Source organism: Gymnodraco acuticeps, unplaced genomic scaffold, assembly GCF_902827175.1.
Source record: "Gymnodraco acuticeps unplaced genomic scaffold, fGymAcu1.1, whole genome shotgun sequence".
NCBI classification, from domain to species: domain Eukaryota; kingdom Metazoa; phylum Chordata; class Actinopteri; order Perciformes; family Bathydraconidae; genus Gymnodraco; species Gymnodraco acuticeps.
Genome location: NW_022990947.1, coordinates 4,174,389 through 4,196,459, shown reverse-complemented (window position 1 = coordinate 4,196,459; position 22,071 = coordinate 4,174,389). Strand labels below are relative to the sequence as shown.

Below are 22,071 nucleotides of genomic sequence, written 5' to 3'. Positions count from 1 at the left end.
AGGTGGATAATAACATGGCATGTTTATTTGCCCTTTGATTCGTTTAAGTTTTGCCATATGGTGGAAAGTGCCCTATGCCACTGTGAAGTGAACATATTTCAACAGAGATTACCACGACAGGAAATAAAACATTGACCTCTGTAATGTTCCTGCCATGCTCTAACCTTTGACATACACAGAACAACAGCAATGGTCTAAAATAAACAACTCCTCTCAAAGGATGTAGAAAATAAATACCTGCCACAAGCACTTTGAGTACAGGCCAAACACAGAGCTAATACCTTTAGTTAATTGATTCAGCCTTTTTTCCTCCATTACTCCTGAACTCCAAAAGACCTTATTGCTTACATTGAGATGTGCAGTGTCTCAAATCTGCAAACCAGAGAACAATGATTACAAAATATTTTAAACCTTGAGTTAGACATTCTGGTCAATTAAATTGTTGTCTTTCTTACAGATAGTTTGATTAAAAAAAGATAGATACTACTTGTACGTACGGTATTTATGAAACTATAGCCAGGAGCTGATTAGCTTAGCTTAGCATACAGAATGGAAATTAGGAAACAACTAGCCGGAAAGATGTTTCCCAGTTGAATTATGGGAAATCGTTTTTTGAATGTTGACCCATACGAGGGATTCAAAATCATGAAAACTCAGCCTCAGAACCTTTGATCCTTTTAATGTCTCTCAAATGTCCACCAACTTTATAGAAGGTAAAAATCTATCAATCTGACTACTCCTTAAAAAAACAACTGAAGCTAGTTGTGTCTTTTGATTTCTTCCAAACGCTTGTTGACTCTCATTAGCTACAATAATTAATTGTTAATTCATGTTTGTGTCCATTTCATTTTGAATTGCTGTCATGTCATGACAAGTACGACATAAAGTGTTTTTATGTTTATGTGTTATTTTGTTACAATATATTTAAGTTAAGGGAAAATTGAGTAGTAATTTATAAGTTAGTGGTCTCTTTATTAAAATGCATAGGCCTACATGTTGGAGATGAACCACAAAACATGGAATGTTCCCCAGACTACACCATGTGTAAAGTCCAAGTAGATTTCCAGCTGCTTTTTCTTCATTTTTTGTGGAGCTCTGTGTGACTGTTGGACAAACCTATGTCTTGTTTTCCTGCTCAATCTGTGGTTATCTTCCATACTGTGGATACTGTGGATAAATCGTTCTGCCACAAAAGAATAACATTTAAGGAACTGTTATGTTTCATGCCTTAGCTGAATTATGAGCGGGCTGAAATGGAAACACCTGCTGTGTCTAAACCAGTCACTCATTGAATCTATTATTCAACAAAAGATACCCTGATTACACCGTCTCACACTGAGGCTGAACACACAGGAAACTGTCAACATGCGCTGAAGTCACACAGGATGCTGCCGTAGTGTCAACACAGACCACTGCGATCAAAGGAACCATAACAAGAAGGAACCACTGGCCTCACACATGCATCATGAGCAGAGGGAGAGCCCGGGGAGGAGCTGTGGCATCACACAAGTGGTGACGGATGTACACCCTCTACTACACTACTGGCCATAGTCTTTGCTGCTTCTTTCAGGACACAGACACTGGTCGGTATCACTCTCCTCTCATATCACCAACCAGCTGCATAAAGGTTTCATCATTATTGTAGAGCAAGCTGAGGAGTCTTTAAATATACATTTTTCTATTGGTGTACTGCATCCATTTAGTGTTGCACTTTCATAAATAAAGGGCATTCTCAAGAGACAGTTTGAGGGATAAGGAATAATCATAATCAAAGCATCATAGATTGAAATGTCCTGCATACATTTAACATAATATAACAACTGAAAACCGCAGATAAATCATGAGACATTATAAAGGCGTTGATGCACAATCAAACATTATATAAAATGTATTAGGCTGTCTATCCAGCTGCTGATACCTTGACAACACAATCAGATGATTATGTAAGAGAAAGTATGTCCTTCAATACGCAGACTCTCTGCTGTAACAACTTTCAGCTGGTATACTTTTGAGTTATTTGCATATCTGATGTATCTTGCTTTACATATTTGCATATTAGGCGTGCAAGGTTGTCTGATCTAAAGCATTTATTTCTGTCTGTCCCTCTGTAAGGTTTCATATGTAATTTATGTGGACAAGCAGACACCCTTACCCTTCAGCACGCAATGAAAGAAACTAAATATAACCGAGACAATTGAAAACCAGCAATAAAATGTCTTCAGAAACGCATCACCTCAAACAAGCAATTTACAAAGAGCAAATGTTGCACATACAGTGGGGCAAAAAAGTATTTAGTCAGCCACCAATTGTGCAAGTTCTCCCACTTAAAAAGATGAGAGAGGCCTGTCATTTTCATCCTAGGTACACTTCAACTATGAGAGACAAAATGGGGGGAAAGAATCCAGGAAATCACATTGTAGGATTTTTAAAGAATTTATTTGCAAATTATGGTGGAAAATAAGTATTTGGTCAATAACAAAAGTTCATCTCAATACTTTGTTATATACCCTTTGTTGGCAATGACAGAGGTCAAACGTTTTCTGTAAGTCTTCACAAGGTTTTCACACACTGTTGCTGGTATTTTGGCCCATTCCTCCATGCAGATCTCCTCTAGAGCAGTGATGTTTTGGGGCTGTCGCTGGGCAACACGGACTTTCAACTCCCTCCAAAGATTTTCTATGGGGTTGAGATCTGGAGACTGGCTAGGCCACTCCAGGACCTTGAAATGCTTCTTACGAAGCCACTCCTTCGTTGCCCCGGGGCGGTGTGTTTGGGATCATTGTCATGCTGAAAGACCCAGCCACGTTTCATCTTCAATGCCCTTGCTGATGGAAGGAGGTTGTCACTGAAAATCTCACGATACATGGCCCCATTCATTCTTTCCTTTACACGGATCAGTCGTCCTGGTCCCTTTGCAGAAGAACAGTCCCAAAGCATGATGTTTCCACCCCATGTTTCACAGTAGGTATGGTGTTCTTTGGATGCAACTCAGCATTCTTTCTCCTCCAAACACGTCTAGTTGAGTTTTTACCAAAAAGTTCTATGTTGGTTTCATCTGACCATATGAAATTCTCCCAATCCTCTTCTGGATCATCTAAATGCTCTCTAGCAAACTTCAGACGGACCTGGACATGTACTGGCTTAAGCAGGGGGACACGTCTGGCACTGCAGGATTTGAGTCCCTGGCGGTGTAGTGTGTTACTGATGGTAGCCTTTGTTACTTTGGTCCCAGCTCTCTGCAGGTCATTGACTAGGTCCCCCCGTGTGGTTCTGGGATTTTTGCTCACCGTTCTTGTGATCATTTTGACCCCACGGGGTGAGATCTTGCGTGGAGCCCCAGATCGAGGGAGATTATCAGTGGTCTTGTATGTCTTCCATTTTCTAATAATTGCTCCCACAGTTGATTTCTTCACACCAAGCTGCTTACCTATTGCAGATTCAGTCTTCCCAGCCTGGTGCAGGTCTACAATTTTGTTTCTGGTGTCCTTTGACAGCTCTTTGGTCTTGGCCATAGTGGAGTTTGGAGTGTGACTGTTTGAGGTTGTGGACAGTTGTCTTTAATACTGATAACGAGTTCAAAGAGGTGCCATTAATACAGTTAACAAGTGGAGGACAGAGGAGGCTCTTAAAGAAGAAGTTACAGGTCTGTGAGAGCCAGAAATCTTGTTTGTTTGTAGGTGACCAAATACTTATTTTACCGAGGAATTTACCAATTCATTCATTAAAAATCCTACAATGTGATTTCCTGGATTCTTTCCCCCCATTCTGTCTCTCATAGTTGAAGTGTACCTAGGATGAAAATTACAGGCCTCTCATCTTTTTAAGTGGGAGAACTTGCACAATTGGTGGCTGACTAAATAGTTTTTTGCCCCACTATACACCATATGTTACAGGCACAGAAGGATGCATTATTCGTTTTTTAATTGCTGTGTTATTGTTATTAATGACTGTACTAAAGTCGAGACATCAACAGTTGTCTGGCGGTCAGAATCTGATTCTTGTTACAACAGTTGCATCATTTCTATGCCTGTATTTTGTGCCATAGCAGGAGAGGATTTGCCTTCTAAATCCGGTGACAATTAGTTGCTGGAAGGGAAATCTAAATGCCAGGGCTAGTCATAATGTAGGGCTAAGGAAGACGGATTTCAGCTACACGATGGTGTTTTGACAGGGAGCTGGGAGACAGAAAATAGAAAGCGTAGAGTTATAAAACAGCCCTCACTTTCTGTCTTTATCTTACCCTCTGCCGCCATTTCCCACATCTGTAGAACAGATTACTCTTGTTGCGGATGGGTGAGATTAACCCCAAATAAGACTCCACATTAACACCTCGCCAATCTATTGTGTCTGGCTGTCTCTGGATTGACAGATTAGCTGCTGAAAGCCCTGTGGTACATGGGATAGCAACAACACACACCTTCTCCAGGTCCCAGGGCAGGAAGAAGATAACCTTTGAATTTTAACTTTGTTTTTTTGTCTCATGTGCACACTACCACATACCCTCCTCCTTACATCTCTCTTCTATTAGAGGCCCTGTGTGTGAGAGGGAGACACACACACACACACATCTCCTGGAAGAGTTAGGCCTTTTCCCTCACCCATGTCACATTGACTTCCCCTGTGTGAGAGCAGGAACATTACATACATTATATTAAAAATGCATGGTGCATGTCTTTAAATGCAATGATCCATGATAAAATAGGTCCATGCAGGCTGAGGGCCACAGGCAACATGGGACAGCAGACACACACATGCAAACACACATATAAAGATCCATGGAAACAAGCAAGAACACAAATACAAACCCAGGCATGTGCAGAAATAAGCACGCAAATTCCTGCACGAGGAGTCACACACATACATGTACAGGTCACCATGCACATGCCTCTGGGGGTACAAAGATACACAAATCTAGACATTCATTTGTTCTCACCCATGCAAAGACACAAACACGCACTCTTAAGTCCTAAAATGGCATTTATGGAGGCCACCTGTCCATATGGGATCTGATAAACACACCAAGGTCAGCCCTGTTTAGTTTGAATTAAGTCTCTGTGAATGTTAACACACGGCACGGGCTTCCTCTTCTCCTCTTCCTGCACCCCACCCCTCCCTCTTTTCTCCCTTTCCAACACACACACACACACACACACACACACACACACACACACACACACACACACACACACACACACACACACACACACACACACACACACACACACACACACACACACACACACACACACACACACACACACACACACACAGGGGTTGCCGCTGCTAGTAGTGGAAGTTATCCATCACATTTTTCATTCCCTCTCTCCATGGAGCCCCTCACAATCACCTCATCTTTTCTCATCACATCTGCCAAAACATTTCTCTCACGCTCGCAGCACCGGTGCTTTTCAAACGCTCCCCTGTAAAAAACTTCTTCCAGATTATTGTGTTGTAGTGTATTGAGGGGGCGTGTGGCGTAGTGGGTTGTCCGTAGGCGTTCGGATCAGGGGGTCACAGGTTCAAACCCCACTGCAGTCAGCATGTCGTTGTGTCCCTGGGAAAGACACTTCACCTAAAATTGCTCCTGTGGGGATTGTCCACAGTATTGAGTATGTAAGTCGCTTTGGATAAAAGCATCTAACAAGTGACATGTAATGTATTGACACAATGTGGAGTTTCAGGGTCGGGCCGATGACACGAATGAAAGTTATTTAGAAATGAAGTATTTCAATATTGCAATAGTTATTTAATATTCCTTTTTCTACAAATCATATGCTTAAATAATATCAACCAGTTGTATTTTATTAATTCTGCAATTCTTTGATTCAAGTTAAAATGTTTGCCACACTGTTGCAAGAAAATAATCTCTGTATGTTGATGCATTAACATGTCATAGTGTCCCTGGGCAACATTAAAAACACCATATTGCTTGTGGTGCTGTATAGAAGCGTTGGATGTAAGACCTTCTGGATAAAAGCATCTAAATAACACCTATGTATCCAGTCGTGTGCTCTGACGGCTCTGACACAATGGAAAATAAGGACATTGTAGGGAAATGTCTTCCTTTAAAGAGAAAGGAGTGAATTGGAAATGGATGGGAAATCATAAATCAATGACACCGTGTTGAACAAGAGCAGCTGAATCAGAAAACAGATGTCTTTGTTTAAAAAGATTCTGTGAAAAAACGTATGAACCGTAAAGTTTCATAAGACAGTCTGACAAACACTGCCTCAGGGCCCGTATTGAAGGATACAGAAATAAAATATATATTAAAAACATAAAATGGAATTGTGTACAGCTTGCCACATGATCTCTGGATTGCATCACAAAAAATCCCAAAAGGCAGATTTCTGTGGACACAGGGACAATGAGCGATGCTGACTATGAAATAGAGAAAGCATTGAGGAGAGAGAAGTTCTCACCACCAACTACGCATCAGCCAAGAGATTTTCAGCAAACACAGACGGCTTTAAACCTCCCTTTTTGTAGTTGTGTCGGTATAAAGTGGGCTTATGTAGACTGCGGTAACAATGAAGAATACAATGAGGAGATTCAGCCGACAGAATCAATGTAAACACTTATGTGGGGCTTACTCTGATCAAGAAAGTTGTTGCAGCTTTGTCTAATTAAATGTAAGACTTTTTATAATTTTTTCTCACAATGAAATGTAAGGCAGATCTTACAACGGGCAACTTACGGTTAGGGAAAGTACTACCCATGTTATAACAATGTTATTGTTACAAAACATGTCACATGTAGTTGTTAGCTAGAACAAACTAAATTAGTTTTTGGTTCAACAGGCATTTTGTAAACTGTACAAACATAAGAGGAAACAAATGACTGAGTCAGAAAAAAAGAAAACGTTTAAATACTTTCCATGCCTTATTTAAAAACAACTTTTAAAGATTGAGTTGTATTACATTTTAATAAAAATGTCAGGCTTATTTTTACAAAATTAATTGCCTTTTAAGAATGTGTATATATATATGTGTGTCAGTTTGAGCAACCGAAAGATTGTGCTGCCCTCTAGTGGCTTCAGCTCAACACAACTGTTACAGTACGACCAAATGAAGACTGATGTTTCTTTACACCACAAACTAGCAAGTTTACAACACCATTTTGACAAAATGTTAGATTTAAATTTCTATAGATTGCATTATATTTTAGGGGAAAAAAACAGTTCAATGTTTTCCTGTTGACAAGAAAATGGCTGCATCTCAGAAACTATTTGATATAGACAGATTACATTGCATTTAGCTGACGCTTTTATCCAAAGCGACTTACAATAAGTGCGTTCGACCAACAAAATACAAACTTGAAGAAAACAGAATCATATAAGTACATCAGGCTTAATAGAGCAAAGACATTTCAAGTGCTACTCAACTGGCTTTAGATAAGCCAGTCCTTTATTCATATATAAGTGCTTTGTTAATAGTTCTATCGCTCGAAGTGGAGTCGAAAGAGAGGTAATGCAATGTAATGAAAAATGTCACAACTTTTAATAAGTGTGATTCTTTATGTGATCTGAGAATCTAAAAGGTTGTACTATTAGATACTTACCCAAAGTTTGTCTGTAGACCAATCATAAAAAGGCTTGGTCATGTGTTCTTATAAATCTAAATATGTTTCTTTGTGCACAAGTAATAAGTCGTTTTTATTTAGTATACAAGGGTTTAATAATTTAAAAAACTGAGATGTGTCAAAGAATGACACAAAAGACCAACGTGAAAAGCTGGAACATGTTAATACAGGGCAAGTGAACAATTATGAACTAATGAATGAGAATCTAAATATAAAAGACACAAATAATTTCAAACAATTTAAGAACACAAATGTCAGATAAAGCTCCCCACGCTTCCATAGTCTCTTGAGTTATGTGCCCAACGTGAACATCTGGAACATGTAGGTAACAGGGTAAGTGAACGACATGCATCTAGACTTCAAAACCTTTTTCTGGATGGAGCACTTTTTTCTAACACAAACAATTTAAGAAGACAAATGTCAGATAAAGCTCCCCACGCTTCCATAGTCTCTTGAGTTATCTGGCCGTGAAGCTCTTGGCAACATCCCCCAGCTTCTGTATAGCGGCGTCATCTTCCTCCACAGCCTTGGAGCAGACACGCTGCACTCCGATGTGTTGGTCCTCCATGCACTTCTGTTGTAGCACAACCACACACACCAATGGGTTATAGTACACACAGTAATGTAAGTACAGGTGTTGATGCACCCTGAATAATGATGCTTCAGACCAATACACTATATACTGTATAAATAAAACAATATGTAGTTTATTTGCATGCTAAAACTGATTGAAGTATTCCTTAGAAATAGATTAGGAGGCGGGTGTAGAGTAAGAAGGTTACCTCTGCGACTGCCAGGTGGTTGGTAGCTGTGGTAAATACAGACGCAAGGTTGTTTGCTACAGTTCGCCTCTCCTCATTGGTCTCCTGCAGCACCAGGTGGTACCTGGAAAATAAACAAGTGTTATATTCTACAACAGAAAAAACAGAAACCCGGAGCGCCAATTCCTTTTTAAAATAAAAAAATGTTTAGTGCAGAAACAGTATTTAGGAGGGGGCTTTTGATAATGTTGTGTTGTGTGATGGCCACAGCATATAAACAGTATCGTCAGTTACTCACTGTTGTTGTGCTGCCTTCAGTTGCAGCACGGCCTCGTCGTATCCATACGTAACTTTCTTCTTCAGAATATCGCGATGGTTTTCCACTGTCTCCATCTCAGTGGCCCAGTCCTGTTCCTCCTGTGCCGACTCCTACACAGACACAAGCAAACAGGAAACATTGTGTGCTTCAAATATTTGAAAATGTTTCATATTCCTGTTTTTCTGCCTTGAAGACAAACCGTTCAATGCTGGATCGACACGGACATAGTTCATCTTGTTGACATGTGGTTGGTCACTAGATGTGTTCTACTTGAAGCATAAGCGTGAACTACATGGACTTTACCTGCATGACAGAATCCAGCCGCTCATCGACCTTGCGGATCTGCTCTTTGAGATTCTTCAGGTCATTTGACTTGTCCAAGATGTTACAACCAACCTAAAAAAGACACATACATGAAAATGGACAATTGAGATGGAAAAAATATAAACTTTTGTAATAATGTGCGTCAGTAAAGGAAAAAGTTAGCAGCGCAAAACAATAAGGATGTTTTTACCTGTTCATAAAACTCCTCTAAACTAAGTTTCATGTTGGCTAGGCGACTGTTCTCCTCCTCCACGTTACCGACCAGCTTTATCAGGAGCATCTACAAACACACCGCAAAGATCAGAACAAGGACACAGAACACACACCTTTCATTTTTGACGAAAAAAGAAAATCGAATATCATTTCCACCTGATAACATTAAATGTATCAAAGCTCCAAATGACATTAGTATAGATATAATAAGCCAGCTTTGATCATACTCAATGTATCTGAATTAAATCTTGGCAGTACCTGTATCTTAACTTTATGCTGATCCATGGTGCCCGACTCAAAAAGCCTGATCTCAAAGTCATGACCACAGGCGTTCTCTGCAGACAGCGGGATCAGCTTCAGTTTACGGGCCAGCTTGTGGTATTCTGCCACCTTCAGCTCCGCCTGGATGGATATAAGGAAATGACACACACACAGAAGGAGCAAGGAATTCAAGTTCAAATGATGAAAAGCATTTGCCATTATCAATCTTTGGTAGCCACAAACACAAAATACCATTTTAATCCCAACTATGTCATTAAGTATGCATATTAGATGCTCATACCTTTTCGTTGAATTTGGCCAGGGCGATCTCCTCGTTCCAATTGTGCTGCTCAGCGTCTTCTAGAGACTTGCTGAGGCTGGAGATGGTCTGCTGGAGCTCTCTCTTCTCTCTGGTGATCCTCTCCACATCAGCTGGAGTAAACTTCTGGTTCTTCAGGAGTTGCTGCAGTTCATTTTGCTCATGTTTGAGAGACTCCAGGTGACTCTCTGCAGGAAGACAGAGAATAAAAGGATTCAAAACCCCATCCACACCTCAGTAGTGAACTATGCTGCTCAGTGGGAGCTTTGTTAGCATTGAATGATCCCGTGTTGACAGTAAGAGACAGAATATGTTTCTATCGCACGGTAGGGAGTTTTAAAACCACAGTAAAGTGTGGTCTCTGGGGACTTATTTAAAGCAAGAATGTTAAATGTTTTTTACAAGGATTCAGACAGAGAAAATATCTCAGTCAAGAAGTCCAGTTAACTCCTAAGAAGAATCCTTGTTTAGTTGGTACAGAGTAGAGACAGGCCAAAAAAGAACATGTAAATTCATAGTTTCAGTAACTTAATGAGCTTTGATAATTAGCACATGAATCTGCTTGGTGTCTGAACACTGAAATCTCCCCCATGATCCTGTGCATCCTGCTTAACAACTGGTTGAATGTTATATGTACCAGTAGTCTCCTGTTCATCACTCAGTTCTGAATATTTGCACTCCAGGATTGCTTTGAACGAATCCAGTTTGCTTTGATAAATCAGGATATTCTTCAGGTCTGTCTGCAGCTTCACTCTTAGCAACCTCTTGGTCGTGAGACGGTCCTGTCCAGGAGAAGAAACAGAATCTTATCCATCTGACTTATTGTTGCTTAAACATATATTCATGTTACTGATAGAACTATAAAATGGGTGCACACCCTCATAAAAGCCAAGGTATATTGGCTTTAGCTTTAAACTTTTGCACCTTCGATAATCATAAATATCTTCTTTTCATTTTGTAGCACAATTATTTTGTTGACGATTGTTGGGAAAATACTGAATGTACTCTTCTAATATCAGAGTAGCACATGATAACGAAGGCCCTACATAGGCTGCCAGACTAGCTCTCCACTGTTCGAAGCACACTCATATTGGAGTTATGCATAGAAACCTATCATGGCTTCCGGTTGAGAAACGTCTGCAATCTCGTGTTATCACTTTTCTAAAAGATTTCCAATTTAGCAAAAAAACATTGTATTTTTATGATCAAATAGTTTACACAAGAGACGAGCATGACCATAAGACTAGACAAGCTACATCAGGCCATCTACGGGCACCTAAACCCAGGACACATCTTCTGAACTCTTCTGTGTCTTATAGAGCTATAAAGGAATGGAACTCATTGCCAAACTACCTTGCTGAAATAGAGTCCAGAGCCTCTTTCAAGAAGAGATTGAAGGGCCATCTACTAATGACCATGTACCCTTGTGAGCTCTGAACCCTAACTTAATCTCATGCTTTGTACTGGTGGGTGTCTTGTGCACTCATCCTTGGCTGAGATTGATATTGAAAGTGGATGAGATTGTTGATGATGTTGGTGATGTTGTCAGGACTTATGTCTTGAATGTTGTTGTATTATTGTTGTTGTATTATTGTTGAATTGTTTCAAGTGTCGGACCCCAGGAAGAGTAGCTTTTGTCAAGAGCAAAAGCTAATGGGGATCCTAAATAAACATAAACGTAGCTGTGTACGTAACAGGAAGTATGATTACTTAGAAGAGCATCAGGACACTGTTTTAGGCATATGATAGCTACACGGAACAAAAATATAAATGCAACACTTTTGTTTTTGCTCCCATTTTTCATGAGATGAACTCAAAGATCTAAAACATTTTCTATATACACAAAATAACCATTTCTCTCAAATATTGTTCACAAATCTGAAACAAATCTGTGATAGTGAGCACTTCTCCTTTGCCGAGATAATCCATCCCACCTCACAGGTGTGGCATATCAAGATGCTGATTAGACAGCATGATTATTGCACAGGTGTGCCTTAGGCTGGCCACAATAAAAGGCCACTCTGAAACGTGCAGTTTTGCTTTATTGGGGGGGTCTGGGGGGGTCCGAAAACCAGTCAGTATCTGGTGTGAGGGGTAGGATTAGGGTTAGGGGTAGGGTTAGGGTAATGTTGTGAATCGAGTGGCCCATGGTGGTGGTGGGGTTATGGTATGGGCAGGCATATGTTATGGACGACGAACACAGGCCACTCGATTCACAACATTACCCTAACCCTAACCCTACCCCTCACACCAGATACTGACTGGTTTTCAGGCCCCCCCCCCAATAAAGCAAAACTGCACGTTTCAGAGTGGCCTTTTATTGTGGCCAGCCTAAGGCACACCTGTGCAATAATCATGCTGTCTAATCAGCATCTTGATATGCCACACCTGTGAGGTGGGATGGATTATCTCGGCAAAGGAGAAGTGCTCACTATCACAGATTTTTTCAGATTTGTGAACAATATTTGAGAGAAATGGTTATTTTGTGTAGATAGAAAATGTTTTAGATCTTTGAGTTCATCTCATAAAAAATGGGAGCAAAAACAAAAGTGTTGCGTTTATATTTTTGTTCAGTGTATGTGACAACGATTAACATGATGATTCAGCCTCTATGGAGAAGATAGACATATGACTGTCATGTTTATTGCTTACGCAGGCCTTAGCTAATCTGAACTAAACATTGAATACTGCTTTGAACCGGTATTCCGCATCTTGTGATTGTAACTCCCTCTCTTGTATATAAGCATGTGAAGGACACTGTTCTGGGAACTATTTGTCCCACGCAGCCCTGTGTGATGACTACTTCCATTCTTGCAAGGATAATAAATACATATATCCTTCCTGATATTGAAGACCTAGCCGGTGACGAGTGATATTTTTCCTAACAACGATGATAGTTTTTCACCCTTTCCACTTGTGCAGTGCAATATCCCTAACCCTATATAAAAACCCGTAATAGAAATATCAAGATTCTAATCCTAATCTACGCAGTACAAATGGGAATGGTTTTATAGAAGGTCTCCTTACCGCCTGGCTGTCGTTCTCCAGTAGATGCAGCTCAGTGCTGAGGATTTTGTACTTCTCCTCCATCGAGTCCAGCAGGGCTTCGCCAACGTTATAAAGTTTGGCTGGGGTGAAGACAAATGATTCTTGTTGTTTTTTGTCGTTTTAGAAAACAACACTTTTAAATGGGACTAAAATCCAGTTTTAAAAATCTAAATTTGAACGTACAAAGTCATTTCAATTCTGTTCAAACATCTATGGAATGCAAAGAATTGTTTAAAAATAAATATATTGCATAAAGAGATGCTGTGCTTACTTAGATTATTGAGGAATACATCCCCCATGTCGTCAAACATGTCCTCGCCCTTCATGAACTTGGAGTATTCCTCAGCCGAGTAGTCCTCGACAAGCTGCACCGTAAAGACAAAGAATAAAGATGAATAAACAACATGCTTTAGATTTAGACGGATAAGAATAACCTTATAATGTGCAGTTATGTTGAGGATTTTGGTCCGAAATACAGAGGAAAAACACTGAATGGGTTTGGAATACACTGTGTGCTGTTTAAACATTACATTTCAATTGTTAGATGCTTTTATCCAAAGCATACATACTTAAAGAGGTACCTTGTTATACTCCAACCCTTCCTCGATGTCCTCATCGCCATCAAAGAAGTCACGGAACAGCGTCTCCTTCTCACCCATATGCGAGACAAACTGGCACAGAAAGAAAACACAAGACTGGTTTTAACTAGGTTATCAAATTACAATAATGTATTCTGCTTCCTATGCAAATGAGCCTGTTCTTTTCTAATTAAAAAGGTCTATCGCTTCTCACCTTGACATGATCAATCATCCATGTGAGAGCACCGAGGGCCAGAGGCCAGGTGTGGGGGGCTCCAACGGAATACATTGAAGACTTGGAGAGCACAAATGGATACCTTCAACCAAAAAGAAGAGAGTTGTATGAGAAAAAAAAGAGTGAGAGAAAGGAAAGGTGATCGTTGGAGATGGCTCCAGCGATCTGAACATCGATATGAAGCCAACAGAGGTGGGAGAAGTACTTATGTAGAAGTACCAGAGTGTAGGAATATTCGGTTACAAGTTGAAGTTCTAAAAATGTATAAATGGAAGGCTACAACTAATTAAAATAGCTACTTGCATGTTCAGACTTGTTGTACTATGAATTTTTGATATGCATAGTTTAATAGTTTCTCTTCATCTTTCTTTTATTTTTAATATTACTTCAATCCAGACAAATCTTTATATTGCAGTGGTACTAAAGTGCCTTCCCAATACACAAGGTAAGCCAACAGGTGCTTTTTATGATCAAAATATGCAATGTGGGGCACTAAACGAAACAAAGTAATATTAATGAATACGTACTTATTACAACAAAATGACATCATCTTACCTCAGGGCTTTAAGGAGAGCTGGAACCTCCTCCTCAACTTTTGAGTTTGGCATCTCAAACGTGGGGTCTATCTGACAGTAAACAAACTCAAACACCTTCACAAACTCCTTGGTGGAGGGGGACACGAGGGTCTTGGCTGACAAGGGGCCTGGGTAACTGTGCTCTGTCAAGAACTAGAAAGACCAAAGAGAGAATCAGACTGGACAGGGCAACGGTATAGATTCCTACTCATATTAACTAACTATATGTTTTTAGAAAGGTACATAAAAAAGGTTAAGCTACAAATCAGATACCATAAGGATTGATGTTAAATCAGTGTGAGTGTAGTGATACAAAAATGAAACAAATACCTGAAATCAGCCAATATTTATTTTATGCTAAAGTAGTGGTGTTGCATTAATTGTCATCAGTTCAATGCAATGAAATGTTGCTGTCTGCCAAATTAGATTCAACCACCAAAGTCTTTCAATTTTGTTTTATCTCCTACACATTGGATTTGATGTATTGAATATGAAAGGGTGAAGCAATGTTAAATCTAACTCAACTATTCGTGTGTGTGTACCTCGTGCAGCTGCCTGGTGCATTGCTGAACAAACGCTTTATCGTGCAAAGCTCTGCTGTCTTTTATCTTTTCACTTCCTCCAAATCCTGACATGATGCTGTTGCGAGGCATGCTGGCTCCACTAGTTCTGCAGACAAAATGTTAGCATTACACCACAATATCAAAAATGAATTGTGTTAACTGACAAAAAAAACTGTTAAATTGTATTGTAGAAACCTATTAATAGATATAAAAACCTCAGTCAGCTAAGGTTTTCATATAGAACATGCATTATACTTTTTAAAGCCATATTCACAGGATGTTCAGGTACTGAAGTCTTTATTCCTGTATAAAAAGGCAAAGTCAACATTTGACCCACTTTATTTGATCTTACTACTACTTAAGTTGTATTAGGACCTGTAGATATTGCCGATGTATATATATTGTTATTCTTAGCATTATATATATGTGTATTAGCACTTACATTGTAGAAGTACATGGTAATGCAACTTTGGATATTCTTTCAATATTATTCACATACCGGCTGGCATCAAAGAAGCTGGTCCGCCTCTCAGAGGTCCCAGACTGCGGTTTGGGCATGTTGAGCTTTCCAAAGGAAGGCTGTTTGCTGTAAAGAAACAAAACTGTGAACAAATGTATATGTTTCATATGACTGCTATTACGGCAAAGTACCACTAATCTATTAGTCTGACTTTACTGAGTTCTCACAGGTTCATAAAACATTGTTTATAATACACTAAAATAAGTAGAATATAATCTATGAAGCCTTTAAAAAATAAAGCTGCAGTGTCTCCCAGTTTGTTCTTAAAGTTTAATGTAATATACAATAACATGAAGCTAGCCACAACATCTCAATCTATCTATAACAGTGTAGTCCTCACTAAGTTATCTTATATATAATATCATATTGTGGATACAACCCATTATTAGAAGTAAAGTATCTTGTAAAGTAGTTGTGTGGGTGTGGCTAACATCAGGTTATACCAACTACATGTATGCTTCATACAAATAAGAGTGTAATCCGTAAACGACACAAGAAACCTGTATCTTTGCTAACTATACAACTTAAACGAATGAATGTAAACACGTGTTTGCATCAAACCCACTTCTTTGGTGTTGTATACACCATGCTCATTCTGTTGGTTTCTTGCACGCGCATCGGCAGATCCGATGTTCTGCCGCTTACTGCTCGACTCCGCCTTCCACTAGAAACGTAGCGTGATCAAGAACAAAATAAACAGATACCATTTATAAACATTATTCGTATGTTCCACAATGTCCGCAAAATACATACAAGTGCATTTTATTGTGGAAATGTTGGCCACAGTTAAAACAATAATCATCAGGAGCAACAGCTGGCTAACGTAACGGATGTCAGTGTAAGCACTAGCTTAACAAGCTAACTAGCAACTCGTTCAGTGACATAACTAGACAAAACTCTACACGCCGAAATTGTTGGTTTCTTGCTCAATCTAAAATAGTTGTTATGGAGTAAAGTTTACTCAAAACAACCTATTAGGATTGATAACATCGTTTCAATTAATGTTACGATAGGTAACTATAGCTAAAGTCAACAACAAAGACCGCAACTGGCAAAACCTTCTCTGGCGAGCAAAAAATCATTACATATTTTCTGTCTGTTTGCTGATTACGTTCAGGAATAAACCAACTGCAAATATAATACGTACCGCTCCATAGTTCGTATTAAGAAAGTTGATGTTTACAACATCGGATAAAACGTCCGAAGGGAGGAAGACACAAACGGTAACAGACCCCGCCAAAACAATACGAATTTTGCAGGAACAGGAAGGCTGTCATATCACCAGACTACGGAGAGCCATTAGGTCCAAGAATGCTCCGTAACTAGCTCTGCAAGTAGACTTTACCACAGTCACTGTTACGTGCCGCAGTTGGTGCTTTTGTGTCACTCTCTCTTTGTGTGTGTCTCTTTGTGTCTCTCTCTCTCTCTCTCTCGCTCTCTCGCTCTCTCTCTCTCTCTCTCTCTTATTGTCTCCAGGTGCAGCCTCTCCCCCAGGTGCTCCCAATCCCCAATCAGGGCCTCCTTAAAGGACCTGAGGAAGGCTGCAGTGGTTCATCTCCTTCTCCTCTGGCTGCATGTGTGCAGCATGGTGTCTCTGTGTGGGACCTGTGTTTCGTTAATCACTAGATGTGTTCCAGTATGGTTCCAGTATATATTTGTATCTTAGTTTACTTTGCAAGTTGGCTGGGGATGCCTTTTTCTTTTTGTCCATTAAAATACCTGCTTGTGGCTTCAGAAATCAGCTTCCTCTCCTTTTTCTCTCGCCTGGTCATTTTATATTTGTGTTACGGATACGGATTGTATTTAAAACAAGAGAATATTGAAAACTTTGGTTGAAGTACTGTATTTTAAATCTTAACCAAGTCAAAGTACAAAATTGTGACCATCAAAACTAGATACAAAAGTAAACTACTAATTGTGTACAATGGCCTATATTTTGTATTGATAATCTACATTTGCAAATCAACTTGAGGTTTCATATAAATGTAATTACGTAAAACTAAATGTTTTAACTCCAAAATGTTGGGTAGAAGTATGAAGTAGAATAAAATAGAACAATGTATACTTAAGTAGAAAACAAAGTTACATTCCATCACTTAATACAAATAAGTGTCTGACAGGTTTGATTTGACAGATTTAAATGCAGCTTGTATACAATTATCCAATATAATGACAGTACCATAGGCAATAAATTATGTTAGGAGACGGTTTTCCATAGTGGTGTAGCATGATTCCCTGGTGGACACAATACAAAAAAGTGTACCACTTTACAATAAGACTACCCTTATAAAGGATTCATAAAGGGTTTATAATTAGGTTGTAATGTAAACACTTTATTAATCATTAAGAACCCTTTATAAACCAGTTCTATACATCAACACAGGCTCACTATTTGGCAAGATGACTAAGCCTTATATTGGCTACTTGGCGAGAATCAACTCAGTGAACAACAGATACCAAGGATGCTGGCTGATGAAGACGAAGTAAGCTAGGTAGCCAATATAAGGCTTAGCAGTACAGATAAATGTGGGCTCACTATTTGGCAAGCAACTGGTCACAGGTGCCCTGTTTATCTCATGTCTTATAAAAGCTTAATAATGATAAAGTGTTCACAACCTAATTAATAAATGAATTATAAACTATTCGTAAACCCTTTATAAAGGTAGTCTTATTGTAATGTGGTACTGGTAGTTGCTTTGTTTTAAATTGTACAGACATATTCAGAAAAGGATTGTCTGGTATACTTTTTTAAGCTTTCCCCATCCCTCAGATGGAACAGATTAAGCCTCTGAGACCTATCTGTGTTTTTGCAGTATCCAGTTCCTACACTTTTCTTCATTTATATAATGAACAGATCAGATTAACACCTTGAGCAGACAAGTGACAAAGAGAAGTAGAAAAATTTATTGCAGTATTGTTCCACCAAAAGGGTATGAATCCCCTTTCCTCTTATTACTAGGGTGACCTAATACAACAAAATCTACATTTACAAAATATCTTCCTGCAATAGGCCACATATACTGCATGCGTATTTCGAAATAGAATAAATTATGTCCAGAGGACTCTGCCATTGTACAGCATGGACAAATAAAAGTGAACAAAAATAAAAAATCTTGTTTTTTTTGGTCTTTTTTCTTGTTTTCCATAAAATATCTAAAAGCTAAAAACCATCAGGGTGCTAGTAGTATAATAAACTCCAAAAACACTTTAATAAGAACATCAAAAAGACTAATTTCCAACATTCACTTAAGGTTTTATTCTTTTTTTACAGCTTTTTTGTCTTCAGAGATATAAACATTTTAGTTTTTTGTTGTGTTAAACTATGATACAGTGGGAGTAGAAATGAGCGATTAGAATCTGCTGCACAACAGCGAAGGAGCTCCCACAACAATGTTGACATAACATTTCCCTCCAGGTCTCTTTTCTAATAGCCTTTTTAAGGGATAATTTGGGTAATTATTCCTTTAATGCCTTCTGGATCCTATCCTCTGCACTTGTACACAAACAAAACGTGAGCAGTCCCTCTAATATAACAAGTCTTTTGTGTCATTTTTTATTTCTGCAAGAATAACTCATGTAAAAGTATGTAGTGTCAAATATTCTTGCCCTCTTGTCTTTCTTACAAAAATGAGGAAGAAGAGGAGCAGGGTAGGAATCCAGTGAAGTTTGGCTGTGTTGTTGGAGGTGGCAGGTTGAGGAGGAGGAGGAGGAGCAGGGAAGAGGAGGATTTTTGATAAAGTAGAAATGGGTAAGGGGGACCAAAAGAAAAAAAAAAAACATCACACGGGAGCCATTAGCTAGCCCCTCCTTCCCGCGCTGCATACAGTGAGCGTAAAGTCTGTACTACTTTGTTGCTCAGTTTGTGGTTGCTGGTCAAGGCAATCTTCTTGTAAATGATGTCCGACTCCTTAATAGTGTCCACCCAAGGCACCTGTTTGCGGCCATCGCGTTTCTTGGCGTCTGCCCAGGGCCCCGAGTAGGAGCCGGCCATCCAGTGGATGCTGTATCCATTGGAGGTCTTCTGGATGACTCGAGCTATTTGCGGCCGGTCCTTGTATTTCGGACAGCAAAGAGCAATCACATCCATGGACTCCAATATCTCGTTCATGGAGTCAACTGCTCGCCTTGACCTTCGAGAGGACTGCAGGGATGACAAAAGAAAAAAGGGTTGCATTATTTCCCCCCGTATTCGAAATTGTATTTTATACATGGTGTGTGTATCCGTTTCTCTCACCCCTGGGGTCTTTTCGTCTCCATCACTGTAGTCGTCATCAGTCTCTGGTCCAGCCTGGTTGCGAGGGCTGGGTCCCGACATGGGGCCGGAGCCTCCCAGGAGGGCGCTTATGGCTTTGTTTCTGATGTTAGCGCTGGCAGACGCTTCTCCCTCCTCATCCTCCTCGTCTGGGTCCAGATGTTCCATCAGAACCTTGAACTGTCGGAGAGAACAGATCAAAACGGTCTTTCAGATGCAGGTTTCACACACAACAGCAAACGTGACAGAATATAGTGGAAGTAACAGTACAAGTCATGTACAGGTATTGAATGCTTTCAAGGGCAAACTACAGCCAGCACTGAACATTTATTAAATAATTAGAAACAATTTAGTATTTATATCTTGGTAACTTGTGAGTAGACCAAAAGCAGATTAACTTTCACGATGATGTACATAAAATATTGGCAAAGAAAGTCTGTTATAGCTTCAATGCTTACATCTAGGTACTGTCGGACAATTCGCCTCTTGACATCGGTTGACAGTGTGGCACGAAACATGTTGTTGGAGATGAAGTCGATGGTTTGTCGCGGGTGGAAGACAACAGTGTTTTTTTTGTTCACCGCCTTATCGTACACCTTGGCTGACTCTGTTGGAGAGTACTTCTGAATTTTGCTGTTGAAAGATCAAAACATTTTGAGTTTCTAATGCGACTAAAGGTTTGAATTGATCGAACTAATCAACACATACAAAAGTAGATGTCTTAATTTAGAAAAAGTCTATGAAGAAATACATATTACAAAAGATCTTACCCATCAGAGAATCCATATTGGTTCTTCAGATGCTGTTTGAGCACCAGAAGCAACAAGATGCCCTGAACAGAGTTAGCAAAGTCCAAGAGACCTGTGGGATTGTCTGGGAGGAGCCTCATCACTTTTTCCACATCCTCCAAATCCAAATCCTCCAGATCGGATTCTGAGCTCTCCGACTCTGGAATAGGTTTTTTGGCCTTTTTAGGCCGCCGTACCACATCTTCATTTTCATTGTTTCCTTCCTCATTGCTCCTGGGAGAATCACAATGAATCTTTTCCTCCTCATCCTCCCCATCTGACATTTGCTTCAACACCTTTATCTTCTTCTCCTTACGCCGTGGCTCCTTTAGCAGAAGCTGGAAAGGGAAAAGGAAGAACAATCTATATAAATGCTTCACGATAAAAAAAAAGTTTAAATTTTTGTATTTAATCTATGCGAAAACTACTTTCAAAAAAATGCTACCCTACCTCTTTGAAGGTTTGCAACAAGTTGCTGCCGGACACAGACAGGGTGATGTCTATGTGGTGCATAATGAAGAGAGGCTCCTCCTGGCTCTGGTATGGGAAACAGGCGAGGTTGTCTGCTACAAACAGCAGCATGTTCACTTCCGTCCTCTGCAGAAAGAAAGCATTGCTTCATGGTAAGTAACACTCTTCTTAGTATTCATCTACTAGAATTTAATTCATACATGCTACAAATACAAATTCTTATTACATTTGCAAGACAGTAAAAGAGTGGGATTTAACATTTTGCAACACCAGTGTGTTTTTTGTCTATGTATAAAAGGTTTTGCTTTACAATCAGTGCCGTTATCTGTATCTCTAAGAAATGTTCTCCTAGCACAGGGGTCTGCAACCTTTTTGACCAAGAGCCATTTTGCCCCCTTTTCCACCAATTTCTTTTGTCTGGAGCCGCAAAACATATTTGATAGCTTATAAAGTTGTATTCGGTTGACCTAATTAAAAACGGGTGTTTTTTTTTTTATGTGTCACAGTATCACCTCAAAATATAAGATACGAAACATTTTCAACCGTGCAACAAAATGTAAATAGTCCTACAAATATTTTTATTTTATTTCCTTCTTATTTTTGTCTAAGCTCAAGGGAGCCAGAGCAGAGGGCTTAAAGAGCCGCGGGTTGCCGACCCCTGTCCTAGCATGTTGCTAATTAGGAGAGAGAGGAGCCCAGGTTTACTCACAGAACTGTCATCGAAGAGGTTCAGCAGCGAGATGAGGAAAGCCCTCCGGTGCTGCCGGTTCCCCCGGATCATAGAGAAGAGGTGGGCGCAGAGAGCGGAGGTCGTCTCCTCCTGTCTGAATCCTCTTATGATGTTCCTGCGAGACGATTCGATGGCCTGCTGCAAGTTGTACGACATCTTCATCCCAGCAACTGCCTTCATCTGTGAAAAAATATGTTGAAAGAAAAGTGTTACAGACTTAGTTATCCAGACAATTGCTGAAATATATTTCAGCAATCTCCAGCCCTACAGAAGATCCATCTACATTGTATTCTTGTTTAGAATCTTGCCGTGTTATTTTTAAACTTGACAACACTGAACAAGGACTCACATGGATGAATCCCGTGTACTTCTTGTCAATCTCCACCAGCTGCTGGTCAGATTTGATCCTCATGCTGCCCTCTGGGTCTGTTCCCATTGCAATGAGGTAGGGTACACACTGCAGACAGGGCAAACAAATATGTGATGTTCACATGCTTATGTTCATATTACTGTTGATTTATTCTGCTAAATGA

The 22,071-nt window shown here is 39.7% G+C and overlaps 2 protein-coding genes across 7 annotated transcripts in view; both read right to left on the bottom strand.

The window, feature by feature from the left end:
- Positions 1-7,651: 7,651 nt before the first annotated feature.
- Positions 7,652-16,738, bottom strand: ndc80 (NDC80 kinetochore complex component). Its single transcript, XM_034234797.1, has 17 exons — positions 16,445-16,738; positions 15,863-15,961; positions 15,277-15,363; positions 14,757-14,883; positions 14,195-14,367; positions 13,619-13,721; positions 13,408-13,497; positions 13,098-13,191; positions 12,806-12,906; positions 10,416-10,560; positions 9,761-9,966; positions 9,457-9,600; positions 9,176-9,265; positions 8,965-9,057; positions 8,641-8,771; positions 8,364-8,466; positions 7,652-8,155 (listed from the first exon to the last, which is right to left on the bottom strand). The coding sequence occupies exons 1-17, from the start codon at positions 16,450-16,452 to the stop codon at positions 8,039-8,041; spliced, it is 1,911 nt and encodes a 636-aa protein (XP_034090688.1). The 5' UTR covers positions 16,453-16,738; the 3' UTR covers positions 7,652-8,038.
- Positions 16,739-18,181: 1,443 nt separating this feature from the next.
- The window catches only part of nipbla (NIPBL cohesin loading factor a), a 28,968-nt gene continuing 25,078 nt past the window's right edge, over positions 18,182-22,071 (bottom strand). For 5 of the 6 annotated variants that reach the window (XM_034234931.1, XM_034234935.1, XM_034234934.1 and 2 more), the window contains 7 exons: positions 21,888-21,995; positions 21,518-21,718; positions 20,788-20,934; positions 20,320-20,675; positions 20,008-20,182; positions 19,532-19,729; positions 19,091-19,438 (listed from right to left, as the gene is read on the bottom strand). In XM_034234931.1, the coding sequence (XP_034090822.1) occupies positions 19,091-19,438; positions 19,532-19,729; positions 20,008-20,182; positions 20,320-20,675; positions 20,788-20,934; positions 21,518-21,718; positions 21,888-21,995 (1,533 nt within the window). Of the gene's footprint in view, positions 19,439-19,531; positions 19,730-20,007; positions 20,183-20,319; positions 20,676-20,787; positions 20,935-21,517; positions 21,719-21,887; positions 21,996-22,071 lie in introns of all 6 variants that reach the window. The other variant, XM_034234932.1, reaches the window with a different exon arrangement.

Excerpts from the sequence above, each read along its gene's own strand:
- ndc80 (XM_034234797.1), bottom strand. Across the intron at positions 15,364-15,862 it reads GTGTATACAACACCAAAGAA|CAAACAGCCTTCCTTTGGAA; the intron begins GTGGGTTTGATG and ends GTTTCTTTACAG. Across the intron at positions 14,884-15,276 it reads AGCTTCTTTGATGCCAGCCG|AACTAGTGGAGCCAGCATGC; the intron begins GTATGTGAATAA and ends TTTTGTCTGCAG.